At 39.7% G+C, this 25,424-nt stretch overlaps 1 protein-coding gene across 1 annotated transcript; it reads left to right on the top strand.

The window, feature by feature from the left end:
* The first annotated feature begins 92 nt into the window (after positions 1-92).
* On the top strand, positions 93-25,076 carry LOC127786662 (E3 ubiquitin-protein ligase RING1-like). Its single transcript, XM_052314206.1, has 2 exons — positions 93-1,154; positions 24,779-25,076. The coding sequence occupies exon 1, from the start codon at positions 185-187 to the stop codon at positions 1,115-1,117; it is 933 nt and encodes a 310-aa protein (XP_052170166.1). The 5' UTR covers positions 93-184; the 3' UTR covers positions 1,118-1,154; positions 24,779-25,076.
* Positions 25,077-25,424: the final 348 nt, after the last annotated feature.

Here is a 25,424-nt window from a genome sequence, read left to right as displayed (position 1 = left end):
GCTTGGACACTCTAATAAGATCTATTTAGAGATGAGATACTATAGCGCGTTTGTTGCGTGTCGAGATCAACAGATGGAAGGTGGAACTGATCGTAGGCCCTCTCGGCCATTTTCTCCGAGTTGCGGAGCCCTTTTTAAACAAATCCAAAATCCCCAAGTCACCACGACGCAATAAGGCTGAATTATGTCTTCCGCCACCACCACCGCCGCCGTGGAGAGGCATACTTATTGGTGCCATGAATGCGACATGAGCGTCTCTCTCCTCTCCTCTTCCACCGCCACTTCCTCTCTCCGCTGCCCTCATTGCTCCGACTTCCTCGAACACATGGACTCCCCTCTCTTCAACCCTAACCCTAACCCGAACCCCAGCCCCACTCTCATCCCCCTCGCCTCCCTCCTCGACTCCGCTGCCGCCTCTCAGAATCCCGATCTGGCCGCCGTCCTGCACTCCAACTCCGACGACAACTACCTTCTCGACAGCCCTTACCTCCACCGCCTGATCCACCATCTCACCGCCAATTCCCAGTCCTCCGACCCCTCCGCCGCCGGCTGCCGCCTCCACTCCCCGACCTCCAAATCCGCTTTGGAAGCGATCCCTAATGTGACGATCACGGCCACATTGCTCGGCCTGGATCCGGTCATTCTCTGCGCCGTCTGCAAGGATCAGTTCCTGGTCGGTGCCGAAGTGAAGCAGTTGCCCTGTAAGCATATGTACCATTCGGACTGTATTCTGCCATGGCTTTCGCAGCACAACTCGTGCCCGGTGTGCCGGTTTCGGCTTCCGACCGAGACCAATGACGGCTCCAAGCAGGGGCTCCCGGTGGAGTCCTTCGATGATGCGGATTGGGTTGGTTTTGAGAGCACTCTGAGGCACATTGCCAGGAGGCGCAGGCTTATGCCTGCTTGGAGAGATGGTGCTGTGGAGGAGTCTCTGATGTCCCCCACGCAGGTTGGAGAAGCGGCGGCGGGTATTGTGGAGAGGGCTAATAGTGCGGAGACTGTGTCGAGCTGGCCCAGCTGGTATGTTGAAGGTGGTGCCAGTGTGGGTGGTGGAGGGGATGGAGACAGTGGCTCGAACGCCAGGGTGAATGACGATGGTGATACTTTGGGGCATTGAACTCTTTGCAGTTGGTCTCTGTCTCAGCAAAGTTGAGGTCCGTTTAATTGCTTTCGCATGTGAAAATTATTGCTTTCTATTTTTTTTTCTCCTATGGAAATCACATGATTCCTAGAGTTCACTATAAATTGTCATATGTTAAATATCTATCGAAGGGCTAGCTAAAGCTCATGAAGCGTAGTATGCTATCATATCACATGATCTAGTAGGGTAGTAAACAATGGTTTTAGGCTGCATTTTAGTAACGTTTGGCATTGCTTGTTCTCTGTATAATGTTGTTAGGACTGAGTAAACAGCACTTAAGTATTCGCTTAAGAAGTTTAGAAACTTGAAAAGGTTTCCATGAGTTCGCTTGACTGCCATTAGGAGTATACAGAGTTAGCGGCTGTTATCTGCCTCTTTTTTGTTTGAAATAGAATAATTGAGAACACCGATATCTTAAATGTTTACATAATATGAGAAAGTAGGAAGGAATTTAATAACTTTATTCTTGATCTAATAAAAAACTAAATAGATAAACAAAACTTTTAGAAAGTAAATAGGAAAATAAGAACTTCATTCTTAATCTTTTCAAAAATAAACATATACATAAGAAAAATAAAAATAGACTTTATGCAACCAAAGGACAACCTTAAATATTTTATATTGGCATTGTTATATGTTTATTAAACTTTTGTGTGCTTATTCTTGGTTGTTGCTATCTGGACCATGTAAACTCCACTTCAAGGTAACCTTCCCTTTGTGGGATAATTATAAATGCTGTCCCATATTTGAAGGAAATTCAATACCAAGAGTTGATTATTTTGTTCATGTTAACATACTGGCTAGTATTGATTGGTATAATGATGGTCCAAATGCACTCGTCCCTGCCAAAAACAAGCTGGGAATCACCAAGAAGAACTCAGATAAAGCAAAATGTAAATGTAATTAGATAATGATAATTTCAAATAATTAAAACAAAGACTTTCCTCTTAACTAACAACCGACTAAACTGTTGCCTCCTCACTCAATGTTTCTCTCCCTCTCTGCAACCCAATCCCCCCCCTCCCTCCCTCCCTCCCTCTCTCTTTCCCTATGAAGGGTATTGGACTGTAAGGGAATAGCTCACTTGCATTTTCTAAAATGAAGGGTACCCCAAACTGAACTGAACCAATGACTAATCCAGTATGGTATTGACAACTATGCTTTTTGGTGTGAAGAATTGAAAAGTTCTCCATGGTGCTTGTAGGATTTAGCTTGTAAAGTAGACAGGCAGTAAGAATTTATCTGGTAAAGTATGACTTTGATACTTCTGCAGGGGATTGCATATTTCCTTACATAGTTCTGCTCCTTTGGTTAGGTGATGACTCACCATAATTGTTGTATTTTACCTGTACCTTTGCATGTATACATTCTAGAATTGCTGCTGTGATATTTTCTTTTTCAGATAATTTGGTAGAAAGTTGACAAAGGTATCCAACTCTTTATCTGATTGCTTTGGTGGTAATCCACATGGCAAGAAATTGTGGGGTATGCAGTATGCTGCCTGATAAGTGCTTATTTTGTCACCTTATTGTATTAACAACAGTTGACATGGAGAAAATGGTGGGTCTTGGATTCTGATATTATTCTTTAATCTAGTAGTGGTTGATGAATATCTACGGTCTGTCTGAGATTAGCAATAGATTAAAGATTTGGGATTACTTCTAATATATTTCATGAAATAGCAACACATTTTTCAGTAAGGAAGGTATTAAGAATAAAAGGAAGGTGTATTTAAGAAATACAATCATTGCACCAGAGTAAGATTGCTATCAAAGCGACAAAACTTAGAGGTGGACCATCTCTATTGTCTTACCAAATCAGCAGCTAACCTTCCAATTATTTAATTCTCTTCTAAAGGCAATATTTTAGAGAACTTCTGATCCTTGGATGTTTGGTGTCACTATTATTTCTTACCTATTTTTTTCCACCAAAAAAATATTTGTGCTCACCACGTTGCAATTGCTTCCAGAATTGGACCGTCTTACATATCCACCTTAAGGCCATGAGACTCTTGGAAATTACCCCATTTGGATCTTCCACCTTTCTACAAGCCCAATCCATGAGACATAGAGAGGTTTCATGACAACTAATCTCCTCAGTAGTGTCATGTACTTAGGCTGCTGAGCCTTTATTTTTGTTGCTATGCTTTTATTTTGTAGAGGGAATTAGCTTCCTGGAGCAATGTTCCAGTAATGCAAGTTGTTATGCAAGTTGTGCTGATTCTAGAAGGATTTGGCAACCGTTTTTGGCGCCAAATACAAGCTGAGGCAGTATAAAAGAACTGACCCAGCCATTTGAAACTCATGAAATTAGTAATTGAATCCGAAGAAATTGAATAAAGGAATGGAATAATTATTCATTCACAGCATAGGGAGAATATATACAACCGTATATTAGACTCCCATCATTGGTAGAAGTCTATCTACTTTACAACATATCTTAGGTTTATTTAAAATACAAACTATCTAGCTCTAAATTTTAGGAATTCAACTAACAACTAGATAAGATAAATAGACTTATCTTCTTCTAAGAATTCTGATCCTTATCGACACTACATAGCTGCCTTTAATCCCATTATCCATATTTCAAAACCTGACTAATATCTCGCCTAACACCTTCTGATCCTTCTTGATTTCCACACTCCTCTGCAAGTTGGGTTGAAGATGTTTTTCAAGCCAAGCTTGTAACTCAATTCATCAAATATTCTTCTAGATAGAGCTTTAGTGAGTACATCGGCCACTTGGTTACTAGTAGGGGTATAGATTAGCTTGGATACTCCTTCTTCCAGTTTTTCCTTGATAAAGTGCTTATCAATCTCCACATGCTTAGTCCGGTCATGATGAACTAGATTTTTAGCAATGCTGATAGTCGATTGGTTGTCACACAATACCAGTACTGATTATGTTATGTTTATTTGCAGCTCTTGAAGTAATCTTTTCAGCCATATTCCTTCACAAAATCCATGAGCCATAGCTATAAATTTGGCCTTTGCACTGCTTCTAGATACAACCGATTGTTTCTTGCTGTGCTAAATCACTAGATTTCCCCATACAAATGAACAATACCCTGAAGTTGACCTTCTATCTAAAATTGAATCTGCCCAATCAGCATCTGTATAGACTTTGACCCATCGATTTGCTCTTTTTTTTGAACATTAATCCCTTGCCTGGAGTTGATTTTAAGTACCTTAAGATGCAATAAACTGCTTCCAAGTGCTCTTCCTTGGGATCATTCATGAATTGACTTACAATACTCACAGAAAACCCTATATCCGGCCTTGTATGTGATAGGTATATAAGTTTTCCCACTAACCTGTGATACCTTCCTTTGTCAACTGGATTACTCTCTTTGCCAATGTCCAATTTTGCTGTAGATTCCATAGGCGTCTTTGCTGGTTTGAAACTCAACATTCCCGTTTCCTTAAGGAGATCCAGGATATACTTCCTTTGTGTGACTGAAATTCTCTCTTTGGACCTTGCAACTTCCATGCCTAAGAAGTATCTTAGACTTCCTAGGTCTTTGATATCAAATTCCCTTGCAAATACTTCTTTAAGGCTTTTGATTTCAATAATATCATCCAATATTATCCACATATACAATAAGGATAGTTAGTTTACCTTTCAAGGACCGTTTGATGAATAAAGTATGGTCAGCTTGGCATTGATTGTATCCATGATTCTTGACTGCCCTTGTAAACCTCTCAAACTAGGCTCTTGGGAATTGTTTAAGCATATAGAGAGATCTCTTTAGCTTGCAAACTTTGTTCTTTGTAAGTTTAGTCTCAAACCCATGGGGAATCTCCATATAAACTTCCTCTTCTAGATCTTCATTTAAGAAAGCATTCTTCACATCTAACTGGTGTAGAGGCCAATCCAAATTTGCTGCTAGGGACAATAGAACTCTTATGGTATTTAACTTTGCCACAGGAGCAAATATTTCTTGGTAGTCAATACCATAAGCTTGGGTGAAGCCCTTTGCCACTAACTAGGCCTTGAATCTGTCAATCTCTCCATTCTCCCTATATTTTATTGTAAAAACCCATTTGCAGCCCACATGATTTTTTTCGAGAGGCAAATCAGTGATACCCCATGTTCCATTCTTTTCCAAAGCCTTGATTTCCTCAAGAACAACCTCCTTCCATCTAGGGTGTTGAAAAGCCTCTTTGAATATTATTAGGAACCTGCATTTTGTCCACATTTGAAACAAACATACTGAATTTTGGTGAGAGACCCTTGTATGAGATATAATTTTGTATAGGATGTTTTGTGCATGTTCTCACACCCTTTCTCAAGGCAATAGGCCAATATAAATCCTCATCATCAATAAACACAGTACCAGTATTCTCACCAGCTCTATTTCTTCCTCTTTCTACCGGTGATTTCGGTTCATCCTCTTGAATAGTCCCGGGGCATGTTTGAGCCTCGTTTTCCTTAGGTTTGGACTGTCTTCTAGAATAAACCTGCAGTTCTGTGACAGTAAGAGCATGAGTAGAAGCAGAAAATTCCTTGGTAGGGGAAGGAGGATGGCTGGTAGAGGTGTTAGACTCAAGTTCCTCGGTCTCCTCAAGTTGTTGGCTGTCAATAGAATCCCAAAACTGATATTCTAAGGAAGTATCTTGAGTGTTATCCCCCTGAATATCAGTTTTGTGATAATAGGGATGATTCTCAATAAAGATGACATCCATGGAAGTAAATAATTTTTTTAGCTCAGGAGAATAGTATTTATATCCTTTTTGATGAGGAGAGTAGCCTAAGAAGATGCATTTGTGAGACCGAGGCTCAAGCTTGCTTCTAAGATGATTTTGTATATGAACAAATGCACAACAACCAAAAATTCTTAGAGGAAGATGTGAAAGGATTCGAGTGTGAGGAAAGGAGGTAAGAAGAAGTTGATTAGGAGTTTGATGCTTTAGGATGCGTGAGGGAATTCTATTGATTAGATAGGTGGCTGTTAGAATAGCCTTGCCCCAAAAATGTGGAGGAACATTAGTAGAGAATAATAGGGATCTCGCAACTTCCAATAAGTGTCTGTTTTTTCGTTCTGCAACCCTATTTTGTTGGGGCATGTCAACACATGTGCTTTGATGTATAATGCCTTGTTGGGAAAGATAATAACCAAGAATAGAATTGAAGTATTCTTTGCCATTATTTGTTCTCAAGATTTGAATTTTGGCATTGAATTGTCTTTGCATCATTGAATGAAAGGTTTGAAAGATAGAACCAATTTTAGATTTCTTTTTCATAAGGAGTACCCATGTTAAGCGAGTATGGTCATCAATAAAGGATATGAACCAACGAGCTCCAGTAATATTTCTAACCCTAGAAGGCCCCCACACATCACTATGAATCAAGGAGAAAGGAGAAGATGTAGTATAGACTTGACTAGGATAAGTGTTCCGTATATGTTTAGAGAATTGAAAGATTTCACATTGTAACAAATGAGGGAAACAATTTCCAAAGGTAAACAAAATTAGGATGACCTAATCTATAGTGTCATAACATGATAACACTATTATTGGAATGAACATTACATAGATAAATAGATGGTTTAAAGGAAGCACAGTTGCTGGATTGAACAAGTTTATTGCTAGAAGGATAAGTCCTTTTGAGGATGTAGAGGCCCGAACATGCTTCAACATTGCCAATCGTCCTCCCCGAACTCCGGTCCTGAAATTCATACAAATTTTGTGAGAATTTAATCACACAATTACAATCAGTAGATAACTTGCTCACTGATATTAAGTTGCAGTCTAAATTTGGCACCAAGAGAACAAAATTTAGGGTCAAATGTGTTGAAACTGCTGCTGTTCCAATTCTAGCCACCTTTAACAGTGAACCATCAGCAATTCTTATCACCCAATCTTGCTTGTAGGGTTGAACATTAGTTAATAACTTAGTCTCTCTAGTCATGTGGTCAGAAGCCCCTGAATCAATAACCCATGAAGTAGAAAACTCGCTTTTAGCAGTTAAAACATTTAAGGGCTATAGAGCCGGACGCAAGTTAGAGGGTTGAGAAAATTGGGTTTTTCCAAACATATTTTGGAGCCATTCCATCTGTTTTTACTGAACAGATTTGGTGCTAAGGCTGTTGCAGTTTCCTCTGTTGAAGTTAGTGCCCCTTCACTTCTTTTTTCATAGGCTTGCTTTCAGTCAGGAGGCTTTCCATGAATTTCCCTGCAAGTGTCCTTAGTGTGTCCAGTCTTCGACAATGCTCACACCATGGCCGATTCTTTTTTTTGTTTAAATTGAGTTTGCTGGTTGTTGCGGGTGACCAGGGCCAATTGTTCCAGGGTTGGACTAGTAGACTTGAGCATGACTTTCATACGGCTCTCCTCCCTTCGGACTTCAGCATAAGCCTCTCTAAGATTTGGTGAGGGCTTTGTTCCAAGGATTCTTCCACGTACTCCATCTAGGTTCTTGTTTAAACCTATAAGAAATTTGTACAGCCTCTTCTTTTATACAATTTGTTTGTATGTAGCTGTATCCTCTGTACACTTCCATTGGATAGTATCACACTTATCCAATTGAAGCCAATATTTATTTAGGGAGTTAAAATAATGAGTAACATGTGAGTCATCTTGCCTAAGGTCATCTAACATGCTCTCAATTTCAAATAACTTTGAGGTATTTTTAGCATGTGAGTAGCCTTCCTTAGCAGCCTCCCAAATCTCTTATACGGAATTATAAAGTAGAAAATTCTCATCAATTTCGTTGGTTATTGAGTTGATGAGTCAAGACATCACCATGTTATTTTTTGTCTTCCAAACTCTGTACCCCGATTCCTCTTTTCTTGGTTTGGCTATGGCTCTAGTCAGGTAGTCATCTTTGCCCTCGCTGCATATGAACATCAACACTGATTGTGACCATTGAAGATAATTCTGACCATTGAGTTTGTGTCTCGTAATGGTGATCATGCTGTTGTTATCAATAGTTACAGCATTGTTGCTTGGTATGGGAACAATTTGGGTGGACTTACTACCGTTGCTGGCCATGGTAGATGAATTCTAGAGCTACCAAGTAGAAGAAAGGGGAAAAAGAAGCGGGTAAGTAGTGGCTGGTCATAACGATAGCCTACTTAGGGTTTGATAATAGGAAGAAATAATTCCTGCTCTGATACCATGAAGAAATTGAATAAAGGAATGGAATAATTATTCATTCACAGCATAGGGAGAATATATACAACAGTATATTAGACTCCCATCATTGGTAAAAGTCTATCTACTTTACAACATATCTTAGGCTTATTTAAAATACAAACTATCTAGCTCCAAATTTTAGGAATTCAACTAACAACTAGATAAGATAAATAGATTTAAATCTTCTTCTAAGAATTCTGATCCTTATCCAACATTGCACAATTGCTTTTAATCCCATTATCCATATTTCAAAACCTGACTAATATTTCGCCTAACAGCTTCCGATCCTTCTTGATTTCCAAAGAATCAGTCATTTCTCCCTCTCTCTCAGATTTTCCCCCTCAATTCTCTAATTCTTACCCTTCCTTCTCTAATTCCCACCTAATTCTCTCTTAAATAGAAGAGAATTCCCCTGTCAGATATAGGATCTGACATCTTGGTATCAGTGCAAATTCCTGACAGACGATCTTGAAGCGGACAAACCATGGCTGACGATACTTGAATGAGGCAAATGGAGACTCAACTACAACAAGTGACAACATCAATGGTGGGAATTTAGAACCGTGTGGAGACGATGGAGGAGAAGATTGTATTCGTGGTTGATCAGAAGTTGGAGGTGATTGCGGAGAAGTTTCGTGGGGATATGCGCAAACAAATTAGGGAGGAGATGCGAGAGTAGGGAAATTTGCTGCTCGATCAACTGTAGCAATTCATGTTTATGTTCTCCAATCAACATTAGGTAAGGATTTCACTTGATTTCCCTCCTAAGAATCGGTTGGTACCAATTCTACCAGGAGTTGGAACCAGCAATCGGAATGCCGAATCATCGGAGTTTGAAGTAGATTCGGCTACGGTGGGAGAGAATGTGTTGGAAAGGAGGCAGGAGATTCCAACTCTCCCACACCACTTTGGTTTCCCTATACCCAAACTTGAATTGCCTGTATTTGAGGGACAAAAGCCTCGATGGTGGATCAGGCGTTGTGAAAAATTGTTTGGGATCCAGCAAGTGGCAGACAATCAGAGGGTGGCCTTGGCATCGACCTACCTCAATGATGTTGGGGACGTATCGTTCCAGGGGTGGTTTAAAGTGAGAGAAACGTATAATTGGGATGATTTTACTAAGGGGTTGTGTGAGACGCTTGGGGAAAGAGACATGATGGATATGGTAGAGTTCAATCGCCTGACATAGGAGGGAACAATGATGGAGTATCAGATGAAATTCGAAGAGTTAAAGTCTCTAATGTTGAGTAGAAATCCTTACATGATAGAGTAGTATTTTGTGTCTAGCTTTATGGGGGGATTGAATGATGAGCTAAGATCAGCTGTGAAGGTGTTAAAACCAAAAATAGTGCGGGAGGCGGCAGGGGGGGCTTGGGGCTTCTTTGCAGGAATTAAAATTTGAGGCACTAATGAGGAAACAAAAAGGGCAGAGTAAGGGATGAACTCAAGGAGTTGTGCAATATGGTGGGAGGCTACAAGGGAGGGAACCCCTAAAGATCGAAGCAAGGGTTAGATATCAAGTAGTCCCAACACCTTACCCAAGCCCTACATATAGCCTATGGGCAAGCTCATCGACCAAAGGAGGCAGGTGTGATTATGTTTTAAATGTCGAGATAAATACTCTCTAGGGCATCAGTGTAGGAAGCAATTGTTCTGTTAGAAGGAGAAGAAGAAGATCAAGAGGAAGGCCTGACATTAGTGGAAGAGGGGGTAATGGAGCAATCTCACTACATACCATTAAGGGAATGGCGAGTAGCATGGGAGTACCCATAGTTTCATTGATTAGGGCACTGCCAAAAAGATGAAGTGCCAATTGTCTAACCCTTAGCCACTTTTAGTTACTGTGGCTAATGGGAATAGGGTGATAAGCAAGTCTGCTTGCTTGGGATTTTGTTGGGAAATGTAGGGTGAACTTTTTGAAGTTGATTTGAGACTCTTGAAACTTGGGGATGTCACATAGTGCTAGGGGTAGATTGGATGAAGGGAGTAAGTCTAATCACTTTTGATTTCAATAAAATGGAAGTTTCCCTTGAAAAAGAAGAAAGGAGGGTAGTTCTCCAAGGGAATATGGAGATAGGGACTTACAAATTGATCAGCGGGAAGAGGTTGCAACAGTTGTTTCGGAAGAAAATGTCTGGCACAACTATTTTCAATTGAGACCAAGGAGGAATAGGAAACCTACGGAGAATCAGAAGGGAACAACTCAATATCCAACCACAAACAACCTCAAGCTACATGGCAAGTACATGAACTGACCTTACTTGATCTATTATTGGTTGAATATCAGGATCTTTTTGTAAAACCTAAGTCTTTTCCACCTAAGAGACTATTAGACCATTCTATACCCCTTCGACCTAATACTGAACCTATCAATATTAGATCTTATAGATATCCTCTCAAACTTAAAACCGAGATTGAAAGATTGGTTAGGGACATGCTATCCCAATTAGTGATCAGACCTAGTCGAAGCCCTTTTGCTTCCCCCATCCTTTTGGTCAAAAAGAAGGATGAAACATGGTGTTTTTGTGTTGATTACAGACAACTAAACGCCATTACTGTCAAAGATAAATTTCCAATACCTATTATTGAAGACTTGCTTGATGAATTCAAACATACATCTATTTTCTATAAACTAGATCTACGATCAGGCTGCCATCAGATAAGAATGAACCCATTTGACATCCAAAAATTGCTTTCAGAACACACCATGGTTGTTATGAATTCGCTATTATGTGTTTTGGCTTTACTCCTTACTAACAACCTTGCTACATTTCAAGCCCCTATAAACCACATTTTTGAACCCTATCTTCGGAAATTTGTGCTGGTTTTCTTTGATGATATCTTAATATACAGTTCTTCCTTTAACCAACGCTTAGAGCACCTTAGGATTACTTTTGAGGTCTTGCGATTCAATTAGTTGTACCTTAAGAGGTTTAAGTGCACCTTTGCATAGACTTAGATTGAATACTTGGGACACATTATATCCAAGGCGGGAGTTGGCACTAATCCTAGGAAAATTGAGGCAATAATAGCATGGCCAAAGTCCACTAACATCTGAGCACTTAGGGGGTTTTTGGGGCTTACTGGGTACTACAAAAAATTTGTGAAGAATTATGGGCTGATCAGTAAACCATTAACTGAACAATTGAAAAAGGATGGATTTAAATGGGATCAGAGGGTTGAGAAAGCATTTGAGCAACTTAAGAAAGCCATGAGTGAGGTGCTAGTGCTTGGGTTGCCAGATTTCAGCAAGCCCTTCACACTAGAGATTGATGCCAATAGTGTGGAAATAGGGCAGTCTTATCTCAGGAGGGTAGGCCCTTAGCTTTCTATAGCTAGGCCCTGTCTCCAAGACAACAAGGGCTCAACATTTATGGCAAGGAGTTTTTGGTAGTTCTAATGACTGTAGATAAGTGGAGGCACTACTTAGAAGGAGGTCGGTTCATTATTAAAACTGACCATGAGAGTCTCAAATTCTTATTACAACGAAAGTTACATACCCACCTACAGAAGATGGGTATGGCTAAATTGATGGGATTGGACTATGTGATATAGTTTAGAAGGGGAAAGGAGAATGTTGCTGCAGATGCCTTATCTCGCAGCTAAGAGGAGAGTATGATAGCTGTTATTACAATAGTGGTGCTTGATTGGTTCCAAGAGGTGATTGAGAGCTATTAGAAGGGGACATGGGCAAAGGAACTACTAGAGCAGCTGAGCATTAATGGAGATAGCAAGTCAGGCTATGTTCTTACTAATGGATTGATAAGGTACAAAGGCAAATTGGTGATTGGGGAGTGTGAGGCACTAAAGAACCAAATTCTACAGTCATTGCATGGCTCCCCACTGGGGGACACTTTGGTATATAGAAGACATATTGGAAGGTTAAACAAATTTTCTATTGGCCACAACTTAAAAGGTTTGTGATGGAGTATGTAATGAACTGCGATGTTTGTAAAAGGTGTAAGCATGAGACAGTGACTCAACCGGGCCTATTGCAACCCTTGGCCATTCTAGAGAAGGCTTGGACTATGTGACTATGGATTTCATTAAGGGGTTACCAAGGTCTAAGGGAAGAGACTTCATTTTGGTGGCGGTCGATCGATTTACAAAATTCAGTCACTTCCTTGGTTTATCCCACCCTTTTACAGCTCAAGATGTTGCTAGAGTTTTCTTGGACAATGTTGACACGCCTTCAGATTGAGGGCTAGGCAACTTTGGGAATTTGAGCATAATTCTGAGAAAGAAGGTATGAATTTAGGAAGAAACAGATAGAATGAGGAAAATAGAGAGAGAGACTGATAGAGAATGAGAGAAAGTTAAGAGAGAGTATTGAAAGTGAGGAACTTGTTATTATTCTTGATGATCTCCCTTCTCACTGCCACAGGTCTCTTATAGAGCCTACAACAGCACTTCTAACAGTATAACAGCAAAGCTAACTAACGTAACAGCAAAGAGTAGGCTGTTGTACAGTTAGCTAACTCCCTAACCACTTACCCCCCTCCCCCCTAGAGCTAGTTAACCACTAAAGGTTAATACAAGTGGTTCTACCAATACATTTACTGATTTACCCCTGGGGTCGTGACAATTCCCTCCGTTTCAAACAATTCTTGACTTCAAGAATTTGGAACAACTGTGCCTTCTTTGTCACCCAATTCTTGCTGGTGCTTCTTCATTTTCATCCTCTATTCCTTCTATGTGCAGTAATTGTTTTTGGCATCAGTGGCCAAGGTTGAATTTGTCTCCACACTTATAATGTAATCCTAACTTCCTTTTCTGCTCTATAGTAGTTGATTTGGCTGGCCTGGGTAAACATGAGAATTCATTTTTACTTGGTTCCCCTCCCCAGGTTGATAGAACATAGGCTGAGTTACTGTTGCGATCGTGTTCCTACTGAAAATTGCTTCCAATGCAAGCTCCTGTAACTTTGTTGTCTTAGTAGCCCGTTTCATCGTCATCGGTTGCATCATCTTGACCATCGGCTTCAGCTCCTCCTTAAGACTGCTCATGAAGCTGGACACAAAATAATGCTCCGTTAGTGTTGGCTATGAACTCCACATCAAGGATCTTAACTCCTCAAATTGCTTTTGATAATCAGCCACTGATCCTTCTTGTCTCAACTTATTAAATTCTTCAATCACATCCATCATAGCATTTTCCCCAAAATGTTTACACAGGTCTTCAGTGAACTCAACCCAACTAACCTCAACTTCCCTTGTTTGAAGCTAGCCTTGATACCATGAATTAGCTGTGTCACTAAGGTAGGCTGGTGCCAAATTGATTTTCTGCCCTTCTGCTTCATTGTAAAACTAAAAAAATCTCTCACATCTATGAATCCACCACCTTGGTTTCACTTCATTGAAAACCGGTATTTCTAGTCTTGGTGCTGGAGTATAAGTAGAGGTTTGAGAATTGCTTCTTAGCGAATAGTTGGGCCCAAATTTGAACGCTCATTAGCCTGCTACGCAGCTTGCGCTCTTGAAACTCTAGGGAAATTACCATCATCGGGCATAATTGGATCATGAACAGATCTTGGTGGAGATTCCGACCCGGAAACTTGAGGGAGAATTCTGTCACTCGGCAAGACTGGATTGGAAATGGTTCTTGGTGGGAAATCTGCTGGCAAACGGATTTGAGGCAATATTATCGACAACATGTTGAACATGCTGTCTATTCTCTGCTCTGCGCAAATTGATCCGTCGTCTCCCGGTGCTTCTCTAATTCCCTTTGCGCTCTCTTGAGATGCAGCGAGATCCCACCCCCCCACCCTCTCCCTTATGGCCAAAATGTCCTCCTTGCTACGGTTCAAGGCCTCTTGAGTCCATATCATCCCAGTTTCTAGTGCTTCCATCCTTGACTCAAAGCTGTTTCATTCTTGTGTCTTCCACCATCTTACTTTTTTCAAGAATCCTTTTCTAATCTTCTTACAAGGACCCACATTGAACTACAATCTCCTACGCTCGCCTATATCTTGAATCTCACCATGCAACAACCCAAAAACAAAGGTTCGGTAACCATTCCCAACTTCAATCGAGATCACTTCTTGAACCTGCACCCACTTCGCATTCGTCCGTTCTGCCTCGTCTTGGGTCACACTCTTGAGCTGTCCTATTCCTATTCCACCCTTTATGCCTTATCTTTCTGGCTTCTCCTCCTTCCAACAATCTCAAACACTGAACTACCACCTCAGCTACACCTTGAGATTCCCATTGGATAACTATCAATGAAGCTGCCTTACTTTTCCTAGGCAATACCATTGAAATTGACACAGCTACGCACTTAATTTACCCATTGGACTATCACAATCTTATATCTTACCTAGGGGATTATAATCACACCTAGGGAGACCTTCTAAGCAACCAATCCTTGCTTACCTTTCCCTCTAGCCTATTATCGCTTGGCTATACTATAAGATCACTTTTCCCTTGGTTTCCACATGGATATGATCCAAATTAGGCCTTCATGTGCTGCTTTAACCAATGGCCATTTGTCTAGCCTTTTTCCTAAATTTTTCCCCATTTCCAGCACCTTCCTTAATTCTCAAATAGACACTTCACAGCACTCCACCCTTTTAACCGAAGGGATCTTCCATTTAAGTCCAAGTTTCATTTCTCCCCAAATTTACATGGCTCCATGCCATTCATTTGGACATGAGTGCATCACCTCTTCTTATACAAGAGGTTCCATTTTTCAGCCTATTCCTTAGCACTCAAACCAGTGCATAAGTATCTTAAACCCAACATTCCATACCTCACTGGTACTTTCTTGAGCTGTATCTATTCCTCATCCTAGGCAACATTAGACCTTCTATTCCCTTGCTCATTACCTACAAGATGATTCTTCTTCCCTTTCCTTGCTTAATCTGGACTTTTGATCAATAATGGCGACACCATACAAGGACACACTTGCACACACCATTTCCCCTCACTGTTCACAAGGATCCTCACTGCAAGAGCCAAAGCTATCTTAAACACTAGCTTCCTCCCTTTCACAATCCAGCCCAAGTTTACACAATGAATATGACCAAAAATTTTCCAGATTTCCCTATTGCTATACCCTGGTTCATAGGCTAGTTTTGGACATTCCCAAAGGATTCTCCTTGCTGCTTTTTTTTTTTTTTTTACACAGCATTCCAGATTTCATCCCTTGCCCTTAGCATCAGCTAATTTCATGTCCTATTGGTAGAGTTTTCCCACATAGGTAAGAACCCTAGCTTTAGAAGTCCTAGGCATACCTATTTTACAACTCCACAACACCTAACCCTTCACACCAGAAGCAATTCCAGCAAGCTTCCTAAATTCCAGCAAGCTTATATATGCTTGGGAATTTCTTAGGAACACACCATCTGCACTAGGTTCATTTCACCTAGCTGCACCATGAGACAACGTCTAGATAGGTCCCCTTAGATCCTAGAAATTGATCTCTAATGGGCTTTTGACATATACAAGGTCTGATTTTGGAGATTTCTACTTTGGTAACCTTACCAAACTACATGGTTCCTATTCCTATGCACCTGCAAATTTTCCCATCCCCTAATATCCCTAGCCTTAGATACCTTTCCTAGTCCTTGCTCACCATTGTGAGTCTCAAGAAATGACCTAACCTAACTTATCATGGGCTATCCTTAGGGGCTGTGGCTTATCCACAGAACCTGCAAGCATGCAACCACATATCCTCTATTCTTGAGGGTTGCTTCCATCTCTCTAAGAGATCCTAGCAACTCTTTGGACTCCAGTTCTTACTATCTAATTATTCCTAAGGACATTAGGCTTTCTATTCAAACAGGGATATATTTTACAGCTTCTAATAATTTGGAACAGCTCCACTATGTATCCCATTCTCCCATCTCCAATTCTCTTGACCTTAGTTTGATGCCTAGACAAACCATTTCCCCTTACACCATGTCTCTATGGGTAAATACCCTTTTCCTATGAGAAGTACACCCTAACCCTAGGACCTATGCTATTTTTACTACATACCTAGAAAAAACTATAGGACATCCGCACTCTCATAGCCAAAACCACACATGGTGTTTGAATATTCGGGGCTAGTTCTTTCTTGGGATTCTTTCTTCCTATTTGGGCAGTTCTTCTTCATATGCTCTTCTTCATGGCAATGAAAGCATTTAATCACTTTCTTGCCACTCCTAGACTTAGACCGAGACCTATCGTTGAATCTAGGGTCTCCTTTTCTGTTCTAGAGTTCACTGCCAAAGCTTCTATGGCAGATTTCTGGGACTCTACTTTGTGATGCAAATCCTTAGAATTCATAGCTCATATCACATCATCTAGGGTCAACTTATCTCTTCCATGTTTCAAGATATCCACAAAGGTCTCATAGGACTTAGGAAGAGAGTGCAATAAGACCAAAGCCTTATCCTCATCTTCATACTTAATATTTTTATTCTCAAGATCCAAACACAGTTTATTAAAACTGTCCATATGATCTTGCAACCTTTGATTTTCACTCATCCTGAAAGAAAAGAATTTTGTTTTCAAGAACAGCCTACTAGATAGGGTTTTTGTCATATACAAACTCTCTAACCTAAGCCATATCTCAGCCGCAGATTTCAATTTTGACACTTCCCTAAGGACCTTGTCTCCTAGGCTTAAAATCAGTGTATTGTAAGCCCTCTTCAAGATATCATTTTTTTTGTTATCCATGTATTCCTTAGGCATTTTAGACTCCCCATCAAGAGCCTCTTCTAACCCTAAGTTGCCCAACAAGGCTCGCATTTTTAACCTCCAAAGCCCAAAGTCATTTGTGCCATCAAATCTTTCAATCTCACACCTAGCGGCACTAGATGTGGACGCCTTGGCAAGAAAGATTCCTAAAGAAAATTAGGTTCTTGGTAGTTTCTTGAACTATCCTTGGCTCTGATACCAATTTGTAAATTTTAGGGACACTATTGGATCAATTCTTGCCCAATTAACTCTCCCTTACACCCTAGAATGATGGAATATGCAACGCTATAAATGAAAATTGAATGCAAATGACTTACATCGATAAACAGAATGAAAACGGCAGTGAAAAGTAAAGAAATTAAATAACAAACACACCAAATTTATATTGGTTCAACCCAACAAAGTTGGCTCTACATCCAGTTGCCCGAGGCCTTCAAATCCACTAGAAATAGAGAGTGTTTACAGCAGTACAACCATCCTTTACTCCCTCTTGTTATAGTGCTCTCAAGTATAATGAAAATAACCAAAAGAGATTTCCACCAAATTGCTCCAAGAATCACTGTTCTCACAATCTTGATCTATTCTTCCCACAAGACTCAGCGCACAAGAGGATTACAAATGATTAGTGGTCTTACAAATAGAAAACTGAGAACTCTGCCTCTCTTGCTACCTCTTGCCCTCTATTTATAATAGTGGGTGGATATCTCAATGAAGATATAAAATATTTATAGTTTCACCCCATAACTTTTACTAATTACAGTTTTTGGTTACAATTTCTATTTAATTCTTCAAAGGTCCTCAAGAGCATTGCTTTCACTTACTGCCTTCACTAATCTTCTAGTATAACTCAAGACAAGATTTTAACAGAGAAAGTTAATAGAGAGTATTGACAGTGAATAAGTTGTTTTTATTTCGATGATCTCTCTTCTCATTGCCGCAGGTCTCTTACAGAGCCTATAACCAGTGTTCGAAAATTTGGCCTAGGCGTTAGGCGGCCACTGGCCGCGGCGATTAAGGGTTGCTCGGCACCCCTAGTCACCAGGCCCGATTAATCGGGCCACGACAGCGCCTAGGCCGCCTAGGCAACGCCAAATCACCTGGGTTGCGCGCGGCCAGGGTCGCCTAGGTCGTGCGCGTCCTAGGCAAACCTATTACCCCCTTCCCTTTCTGTCTCTGGTCGTTCCTTGCGGGTCGTCTCTCTCTTTCTCTTGTTGCCGATCTCGTCTCTTGGTCGTTCGCCGCCGCCGTCGATCTCCTCTGTTGGCCGTTCTCTCTCGTCGCCGCCGATCTCATCTGTTGGCTGTCATCTCTCATCGCCGATCTCATCTTCCTCCGGTATGTATCCATCTTCCTCCGATCTCGTCTGTTGCGTTATTGCTTGCTGCTCCTTGCTGCATGCTATAGCTGCTTGCTACTCACTGCAGCAACTTGCTGGTTGCTCCTTGTTGCAGCAGCAAGCTTGTTGTTGATCTAATCGTCGCCTGGGCGCCAGCCTGCCGCCCGACCTAGCGCATTTTTGAACACTGCCTATAACATCACTTCTAACAGTATAACAACAAAACTAACGTAACAGCAAAGAGTAGGCTGTCGTACAATTAGCTAACTCCCCCCCCCCCCCCCCAAGCTAGTTAGCCACTAGCGGTTAATACAAGTGGTTCTATCGGTACAATTATTGATTTACCCCTGGTTTCGTGATAGGTTCTTAGGAGTAGAGCTATAGTATGAACACAATTTGAATTTGCTAAACACTAAGGCTATATTTGTTTGGGGGAAAACATTTTCCTAGAAAACACTTCCCTTATTTTTTTGTGTTTGGGACTAGGAAAACGAGAAAGTCAAAAGAAGGTTATTTTTGGTCAATGGAAAAGCAAGTGATAAAATGTTGCATTTTCCAAGAAAGTGATTTCCTGTCTTGAAAAGAGGAAATCACTTTCTAGAGAAAGTAACACCTTCTCTGCCTCTCTCCATCAAGCTCCTCCTCAGTCCTCTTGCATTAATTCGCCTTTCTGAGTTCTTCTACAGGGCTAGACAGATTGACAGAAAGGATTACTGAATGGGGGTAAAAAGACCAAAATGCCCTCGCCCACTTTGCAAATTGCAAATTTGCAAAGTGAGCCATTGCCCTGCTCTCTTCTCTCCTTTCCCATGGCCACCGATGCAACTACCCACTCGCCCGTCGTCGCCTCATTGACCATTGCTGCATCCTTGATGGAGGGAAGATGCAGAGGGTCGGCAAGGCGACGAGGCAAATGTAGTGGCAGTTGCATCGGCGGCTATGGGAAATGATAGGGGAGAGCAGGGTAGTAGCGAGGGCATTTTGGTCTTTTTGCCCCTATTTGATAAGCCCCTCGGTAAGCCCTTCTTGCTCTCAAGAATTTTCCCGCCTTTCTCCGTCTTTGTCGCACTCTGTCAATCTCAGCTTATGTTGCTGTACTTCTTCGGGCTCTGCCTCTGTTCGTCTTCATTGTGATCCACCTCCCTCAGTCTTCCCCTGCGTTGCCATACACATCCCTATCTTTGTCAGGCGTTGCCTCTGTTTATCTCTGTTGCCATCTGCCTCTCAATCTCCGCTTGCATTGCTGTATGTGTTGTCATCTCCATCAGGCTCCACCTCTCTTCATCTTCGTTGCGCTCCGCTTCTATCAATATGTGCTTGCATTGCCGTTGTTGTCTCGCTCTCCTCTTGCCAACAGCCATCTGCCGTTTGGCACTATGTTTGGCTCTCTTTCTCTCTCTCTGTTCTTCACTGTCAGGTAAGTTACTATTTTGTTTTTGGGCATCTTTACTGGGTTTGGTTTTTGAGTTGATGATTAGGGTTAGTTTTTTTGTTTTTGGATTGGTGATTTTTGGAAGTGAATTTCTTGGGGAGATTATTAATGTTGTTGATGATTTATTATTGTTGTAATTTTTTAAGTGCCAGCCAAACACTGGAAATAGTTTTCCTACAACATTTTCTTGTTACAACCAAACAATAGAAAACACTTTTCAGGAAATTATTTTCCAGGGAAACCATTTTTCATTTGGAAAACACTTCCTGCCCCCCGTGCCCCAAAACAAACGGAGCCTAAATAAATGAGACTTGGAAGTTTGGAAGGGCCATGCCCCCCCGCCCCCCTTATAAGTGGGTAGAAGCAGTAATCTTATGTGGCAAATTGTTTGGTGTTTGGATGCTCTTGATCCTTGACATGTTGAATATTTATAAGAAAACAGCTCTCAGCTATGCCACATCTTTATGAAGTAACATTTTTTCAGTGACCTAAAGGTATGGGGTATATGGATGCATGTGCGCACGCACAAGTGGAAGCTGCATGGCATCTGGCCTGTATCAATTTAAACATTCTTTATTTTATTCTCTTTTTCCAATTCCACACGAGGTATTCTAATTATTTCTTTTATCCAAGTGCTTTGAAAAATGAATATAGCAATTTTATTATTTGAATAAATGAATAATTTTTAGCTTGAAAACGAATCAACACTGAGGTCAATCAATTTTGCAAAATGGAAGGTTTAGATTGAAACCAGAAAAGCCGCAGGGGTGGGAAGTCAGGAAATTTTTTATAATGCTTGTTGTGGGTGTGTGGTGCAATGTGTAAATAATATAATAAAGCACTGATGTTCACATTATTCAACTCAAATAAAAGTACAAGGTTGCAACTGTGAGTGCTTCTAGGATGGAGAACTAGGAACTCCAGTATAATATTTGTCTTGGGTAGATAGTTGTCAAAGGCACAAGGTGCATTGAGGTATAAATTAGTGCTTGGGGCCTAGGCGCGAGGCACGAGGCAGAGTGGGCACATGAGGTGCACATTTACTCAAAATACTTATAAAAATACTTAATACACTTAATTCTTTTCAATATGTACGTATAAGGAGGTAGATACAAACTCATAAAATCATAATTGATAAATAACCAAATCCTACAATAACAACTAATATAATTTAAAAAAAAAATAATAATTACTTTCTTTTACAATTAGTTTCTTCTAATTGTAAAAGAGATTAGAGGAAAGAAAAAATTATAGTAAAACACACTGTAAAAAGTAATTATAAGAAAACAATTAGTTTCTTCTAATTTCTTTTGCAATTAGAAGAAAAGAAAAAAATTGCAACACAACACACAACAAAATAATTACAGAAAAAAATTAGTTTCTTTTATAGTTAGTTTCATTAAATTGCAAAAGAAATTAGAAGACAAAAATAATAAGTAGAGCACACAATGAAAACATTTGTTTTTTAGCAATTAGTTTCTACTAAATTGCAATAGAAATTAGAAAGAAAAAAAAATTAGAATAGAACACACAACGAAAAACAATTACAACAAAGAATTAGTTTCTACTAAATTGTAAAAGAAATTTAAAAGAAAGAAAAATAAAGCTGAACACAGACATGAGTAGTTCTTCAGTGAGTGGACATCATTGCTAAAGGATCTCGACGAGTGGAAGATTTGGTAGACCTATAGCTCACACCACTCAGCGTAAGCGGGAAGTGCAGAAGATTTACGGAGCTCAAGTGCAAAGCACTATGTGAAGTGCACATTTAAGTGAAAAGGAAGTGCACATATAAAGAGTAAACTTTTATAAGCATAAAAAATATAAATTATTAAAAAAACAATCATTAAAAAATAACTAAAGAATGAGGGCAGCAAATTTAACAAATAATGGGATACCATTTTTCAGTTATATTTTATAAACATTTACAAGTTCATATAATCATAAAAAAAGGCATGAGGAAATAATCATCCTAATTTACACTTATCCCCAATCAATCAAAATCAATCCCTAATTTATAATCAATCAGCAATTTTCAATTTAGCAACTAGGAATCAATCATCAATCCGTAGTTTACAACAATCAAGAATATATTAGCAATTCCTAATTTATACCTAATTACATGTTTCCATCAATATTTTTTGCTCGGTGAATATACAGTCGTCTTTTTTTTTTTTTTTTCTCTAAATGTATATACAATGTTATGATATCTTAAACAGCTTTTTTTGGGGGGGTAAGGTTTCCATTCAAGCAGCTAGATAATTGCAAAAATTTAAACAAATCCAACCCTTCATATTGTCTTGTACAGGGAAAAAAAAAAGTGTATTTCTGAAGTGCATTTTTTCTTGCTTCAAAGCTTAGAAACAAATGCAACTTGAGCGCCCTTTAATTGTACTCAACTAAAGTCATTAAGCTTCACACACAAAAAGCCTCATGTGCCTAGGCAGTGCCTCAAGATTGGCTCTGTGCCTCTGTGGTGATGAGGCCCACAAAGCTGCGCCTCAAGTTGGCGCGCCCTTGACAACTATGCTCGGGTGTCTATTGTGACATACAATAATATGGTGAAACACCCTTAGTGTAATAGCATGTTTCCACCAAATTATTGTATATCATATAACTTTGTGATTTTCAAGAATTTGAACTTTGACCTCCATTGTACATAGTTAAAGGCTCCTGCGTTGACTTTATGCAGCGGCATATGTCAGGCAGTCATGATTGCCATGTTTACAGTTATCATGAAGTTCTACAATTGGTAACCAAGAGGACTGTGAAAAAGATGTTGTAGATATTGGGGATCTCATATGGCTTTGTAGTGTTTTAAAAACTTTTCACATCTCATGTGCGCAGTAGAATTATACACAGAATATATAAAGCTTGGGTGTTTAAGCAATATGCAATATTCATTGAATGTAAAATTGAACAATTCAGTCAAATACCTCTTTGAAGAATCAATGAAGTAGAAGAAGTTTCACTAGCTGACATTTTTATCCTCAAATGTGAAAGGCCTAGTTGGTTTACACCAAGCTAGCTTCCAAAACTTCTTTGAGCTCCCTTTTGTGCTAGCTGAAAGCCACAGGAGAGGTGTTGGCTTATTGTTCTCCTTGGTTTCAAAAGCCCAGCTCAACACCTTGAGCAATTGAGAGAAGAACATAATGAATAAGAAGAAGAAGCTGCCGAGAAGAACAAGGTCTGCAGAAAATTAGCAAGTTTCCTGCTTATTCATTTATCTTCCAATCTCTCTTTTATAAACTAAGTGGAAGGTTTATTAGTGGTAATCCACCTCAAAGCCATGCAGCCTTAGGTATTGACAACTGGCATGGGAGTTGGTGGACAATCCACTGACTCCCGAACTTTCCATGCAGAAACTGTTGATAGTATTGATCGAGCAATCGGCAGTTTTCTACTTTTGAAAAACAGTCTACTATTCATGAAATGAGTCAACAGTTTGGTGTGTGTTGTTGCAAGGCCCGCCCGCCCTCCATTGCATACAAAATCGTCTTTTAACTCATAATGACAATAGGACCCTCCATTAACTCTCAATGGCATCTAGAACATAATACAAGCCTCACAATTCTTATTTCGATCAATTTGCTTTTGGGCATGTGACTTTCCAAGTTTACTGCCAAGTAGCAGTCATGAAACATCAAACTCCTTTAATGTCAATCGAACTGTTCGATTTGTTCCGAGAATCTCTCCATCTTCTCAAAACACCCTGATAATCTTGATTGATGTCTAGCAACATATTAAGATAATCTAAATGGCAATGAAGTCAATTCAGAGTGAACCCATTTCGTTTACGATTGTCGTGCAATTCAATCATTCCATCACTAATGTCCCAATTGGGTGAGAGCCATGAATTGGTCAAATTTATTAACTCAATGCTATGCAATAGATCTTAATTAGTGTGATGAGATAGATGCATTGAAAACTACTTTTCAATCATTCATGCCTTGGCTAAGGACTTATCCTATCACATACCAACAAAAGATTGCGTAGAACGTTCACCTCATAACGAAGGTACTAGATCCTATCTGGCAAACACCTACCTCCATATGCCAGTCAAATGAAACCACATAGTGAATATTCCCATCTCGTAATTGGGCGAGTCCGCGTCACTTGCAAATCTCATACATCAATACACAAGACGATCGTGTCATTTCAAGTCAAAGGGTAAGTTACACAATCGCAACTAATAACAAATTATTAATTCTCTCAGCCTTGTTATTTGTTATCAACATCACGTTCGGTGAATGTGACGTTGATCAGCCAACAAACACCCACACGTTTATTATAAGCATCTCATGCTTTGTGGCATGTGACTAACCACCCTTTATCATTGGTATTCCCCTACTAATCAAAGTAATAAAGTTTTGTATTGGTTCATACTTGTGTGCTTAAAGTCCCCTTTTAAGAAAGTTAAGAACTAGGAACAATTTATGATTTCTTGTACTAAAGAATGTCGTTATTATCTTCTTAACAACTTAAGGATGAGATGTCTAACAAGAAGTCTAGGGACTCATTTATACAAAATTGAAGAGTCATGAATGAAGAAAAAATGCCATTTATTAAATACTAGAACACATCAAAATGCCATTTAGATATCATTTGAATCTAGCATTAAAGCATATCATTAACAGTAGAATGCGAGCCTGTGGCCTAAGGGCTAAAAATCAATGTCCCCATGTGGTATAAATGAAAGTTTAGTGCTCGCCCTACTATTTGATGGTCTTAAGAAATTTTTGCCATACCAGAGTTTGGTTAGTATCTTTTGTGGAATAGTATTTTAATTGCAGATGCTATTTTCACTTTGTGCATATTGCTTGAATAAAATAAAACGTTGCACTATGCTGATGGACTCTTTGTTACACTAGTTCCTTGTTTTCCTAAGAACTACTTGGTTGAAGAAAAATCATTAAATTAAAGCCTGCACCACACTTGTGATCATGTGATATATGTCTAAATTGTTGCTCTCTATAGTTTTTTTCCCCCTGGTAATATGCATGCCTTTTTGTATTGTATAACTTATTTGTTCCATATTCTATGCAAATTGCAGGTTTGTATAGTTACTGCTAGCCTGCTAGGGTTATTGACGGTACATCATCGACCCAAATCATCTAATGAAGTGTAAATCTGCTGTGAAGAACCCTGCTGCTCTTTTAATAATACAAAAGTACCTGTGATTTTGATGTGCAATTTCTCCCCCTGTTCTTTCACCCTCATCCCTCACCCCCAGAATGCATGAGAGCCCATCTCGATTATTCGAGTTGAGGCCTATTGCTCATAATGGTTCTAGTGTAAACTAAATTCTCCTTTCATTTTGGATAATAACAACATCATGCTGTTTCTTTGTTCCCCTTTGTGTTTGATTGATTGGGTTCTGACCTTGGTAATACCAGGCAAATCACAATGAAGGGATGATCCTACATCAGTTGCTAGTTGATAGTTGGGTATTGGATTAGATTGGTAACTTCCCTTAATTTGGATTTCTCTGTCTCATTCCTTTATCTTATTGTTACCGTTAATGATCCATCTTTTCTACTAGTTTGTTTATAATGAATAATCAGAATACAAAATTCTTTGGATGAAAATTGTACGATCTCCATGGTTTGGTTGATCATAGGCTATCGTGGGAAAGCGCTGACAATAAAGAATAAACTAGGAACTTTAGGAGATTCAGTTGATTGTTAAGCTTGAAATGT

The sequence above is a fragment of the Diospyros lotus genome, chromosome 12 (assembly GCF_014633365.1).
Source record: "Diospyros lotus cultivar Yz01 chromosome 12, ASM1463336v1, whole genome shotgun sequence".
Lineage (NCBI taxonomy): Eukaryota > Viridiplantae > Streptophyta > Magnoliopsida > Ericales > Ebenaceae > Diospyros > Diospyros lotus.
Note: the sequence above shows the minus strand (reverse complement) of the source record. Positions and strands in the feature narration are given on the sequence as shown.

Coding starts and splice junctions, on each gene's coding strand:
- LOC127786662 (XM_052314206.1), top strand. CDS start 185: ATGTCTTCCGCCACCACCACCGCCGCCGTGGAGAGGCATACTTATTGG.